Source organism: Triticum dicoccoides, chromosome 1A, assembly GCF_002162155.2.
Source record: "Triticum dicoccoides isolate Atlit2015 ecotype Zavitan chromosome 1A, WEW_v2.0, whole genome shotgun sequence".
Classification (NCBI taxonomy): Eukaryota; Viridiplantae; Streptophyta; class Magnoliopsida; order Poales; family Poaceae; genus Triticum; species Triticum dicoccoides.
Genome location: NC_041380.1, coordinates 25,585,047 through 25,587,804, shown reverse-complemented (window position 1 = coordinate 25,587,804; position 2,758 = coordinate 25,585,047). Strand labels below are relative to the sequence as shown.

Sequence of the window (2,758 nt, the reverse complement as noted above, 5' to 3'; positions counted from 1 at the left end):
GACCCTAGTGCTTTTGTTTGTTGTCTGAGTGGCGGTGGCGAGACGACGACATCGCCTTCGGTGTGGAATAAGGTATCTTCATCCCGCTCTCGTTCCGATGGTGCCTCTTTGTATTGTCGGGAGGCATTTGGAGGATGATGTGTCCCTAGATTCGTTTCTCTGTGTCCGAATTTTTCTTCTGCATGTTTGTCTCGATGTCGCTGTCCTCCAGAGCGGACAACACGGATGTGCGTATTGGTCCTCCATCTCGAGTATCGACCGATGAATGTTGATCAGCCTCGGCCTTGATGGGGAGCTTGTGAGTTGTGTTCTTTGACTCCGCCTAGCCTGACATGGGGCGTTCTACAGGCACATTCCAAAATTTTCCTTCTTCCGAGCGGCAATTTGCTATGCAGATCGTTGTCATCAGCATCTTCTGGTCTACATATCGGCCGCTAGTTCTACAAGCTTCTGAGTTTCAACAGGTTTGCTTCGCTGAGACGGAGACCCAGAGGCGGCAACGAGCTTTGCTCACCGCGCACCGCCGATGGACGAAGGAGGAATACTACTGTGGCACCCCAATGAGTTGGATGTATTTTTGAGTTTTTTGCAAGGGTGTTTTTGCAAGGGTACATGCTAGTACTCAATAATAAGAATGTTCTCCCTTTTTCCCCATGCTCTGCTCCTATAAAAACACCCACCTAGCCTAAGCATCCACTCGCTAAAGATCATCCAAGAGGAGGAAGAATCCAGGAGTATATACGAGATGGGCAAGAGACTGTTGTTCCTGGCCGTCCTCCTCGTCACTTCCCGTAAGTGTTTGAATTCGCACGATTCAATCGGATGCATAAGAATTTTGCTCAAATTTGACTGCGCGCACGCCTGCAGTGGGCATGTCGACGACAGTGGTGCGGAGCGAGCTGGCGTGCGACAAGCTGAGGGAGCAGTGCATGGCCATGTGCATCCAAGCAAGCTGGTGCATGCACTGTTGCCAGGCCCGCGGCTACGTCGACGGCCGCTGCAGGGTCCTCCACGGCGAGACCACCTGCTACTGCTGCAAGGACGTGCCCCCCTCCCCCTCCCCGGCCCCCGGCCCGCAGAAGAGCTCCGCCGCCGGCGACCTCACTTTCTTGGCCGACTGAGGAAGATGCGGCGACATCCTCACTTTCTTTATGCATCAAGCGTGAGTTGGGCCAAGTTCTGAATAAATGGACAAGATATGTCTAGTAGTTTTATGCAATCTTTCCAAAAAGGATCGATATGCATGTTTGCTATGCCAACTCGATCTTTTAGCTGCGTGTACCGTGCCATCGGATGCAAAGGCCGGGAAAACTTATGCCAACTTCCCAATTCTCCGGCTTGAGAACCACCGTGGTTTTATCTAACTGTGTTTCCTATACCTACACACTTATCGCAAAGTTGTAAGCTAATGCCATCAAAAGTCCCCCCTTCAATTGATCATGTGCGCAATGCGCATCCTTTTAACGGAAAAGTATTCCTGTTTCTCATCCACAAGTTCTTATTTGATGTCGTGCGTCCTTTTCATCCAGATGGCATCTACAAATTGTGTGGCATCAACATTTTTTTTTTGAAAATATCGCATGGAATTTATGTTGATTTGGAAGAGTGATCAAAGAATTAAAAGGTCTTCTTTAATATATATTTCATTGTACTAGACTTTGTTCCTTCACCATTTGTTGCTTATTTAAAAATATTAGTTGCTACCCACGTGAGCATTATTTGTTAGCAAATACAATAAAAAATAACTATATCGCTATATATCTATATTGCTATCTCTATCTTTATCTACATCTATCTCTATCTTTGTCTATCTGTATCTATATCCATTATCTATTTGTGTGAGTTGATGTTAGCTGTGTGCATCCTAGCTATGCAGAGGCCGGGTGTGTGCTCATGGTGTTATGTATCTTCTTGATGCTTAATTTTGAGTTAATAAAATCCACCCTTTGTCGAAAAATGTTATATTGTTATACTCTCTTCGTTCCATGGTTGCATGTTGAGGTGGTTCTTTTCTCACGCGTGCTGTATGGTGAGGTGACATGCTTTCATGTTAAGAGAAATATGTTAGTAGGGTCGGCCTTTTTCCCTACATCTTGTGTCATGAGGTGACATGCTTGCATATTATGAGAAATATGTTAGTGCGAACTAGCTATTTAGATATAGAAGATACTGCAAAGATCGATTGTGACACCCTCTTCATATGAGATATCAGGTTACGGCAAGTGTGACACTCTTCACAGAAATCAGGTTATATTGTAAACTTACCGTGCACATATGGGAAGAAGACAATTGTAAGTGGACGGTAATATTGAGGAGTTGTCTATAGATTCGTGCTTCGTGTATAGATTCGTGCTTTGTGCTGTGCGATGGACCTGTTGGAGCGCCGTAGTTTTTTTTTCTATTTAGGTTATACTTGTTATTGTTTCTAATTTTTTTCCTTTTGTTGTTAGACTACTGTTATTTTTTTTTGTGGAAGGTGCTTTCTCATTGTTTGAATGTGTATATTTTTTGCATTTTATTTCATAAAAAACAATTGTGGATTTATTTTTTGTCCATGTTTTCATTTTTGTGTTTTGTCACAACATGAAAACAAAATATTAAGGAGAGATCACGTGAATATCCATTTCTGAGCCCAGACTCATCTGCACCCGGTGAAGAAAAAATTCACAAAAATCTGATTTTTTTTTACATGGAAGATAATTTGGTGCGTTATGTGCGCTCCAAATTCCAGACTATTTGAACACATAAAAAGCTCAGC

The 2,758-nt window shown here is 43.5% G+C and overlaps 1 protein-coding gene across 1 annotated transcript; it reads left to right on the top strand.

Annotated features, from left to right (window-relative positions):
• The first annotated feature begins 675 nt into the window (after positions 1–675).
• On the top strand, positions 676–1,383 carry LOC119353928 (defensin-2-like). The gene is made up of 2 exons (XM_037620657.1): positions 676–791; positions 868–1,383. The coding sequence occupies exons 1-2, from the start codon at positions 746–748 to the stop codon at positions 1,119–1,121; spliced, it is 300 nt and encodes a 99-aa protein (XP_037476554.1). The 5' UTR covers positions 676–745; the 3' UTR covers positions 1,122–1,383.
• The last annotated feature ends 1,375 nt before the right edge of the window (positions 1,384–2,758 follow it).

What these genes read in the sequence shown, in the direction of transcription:
- LOC119353928 (XM_037620657.1), top strand. Translation starts at nt 746, where the DNA reads ATGGGCAAGAGACTGTTGTTCCTGGCCGTCCTCCTCGTCACTTCCC. An exon ending in CGTCCTCCTCGTCACTTCCC is followed by an intron (nt 792 to 867) that starts GTAAGTGTTTGA and finishes GCACGCCTGCAG; the next exon opens with TGGGCATGTCGACGACAGTG.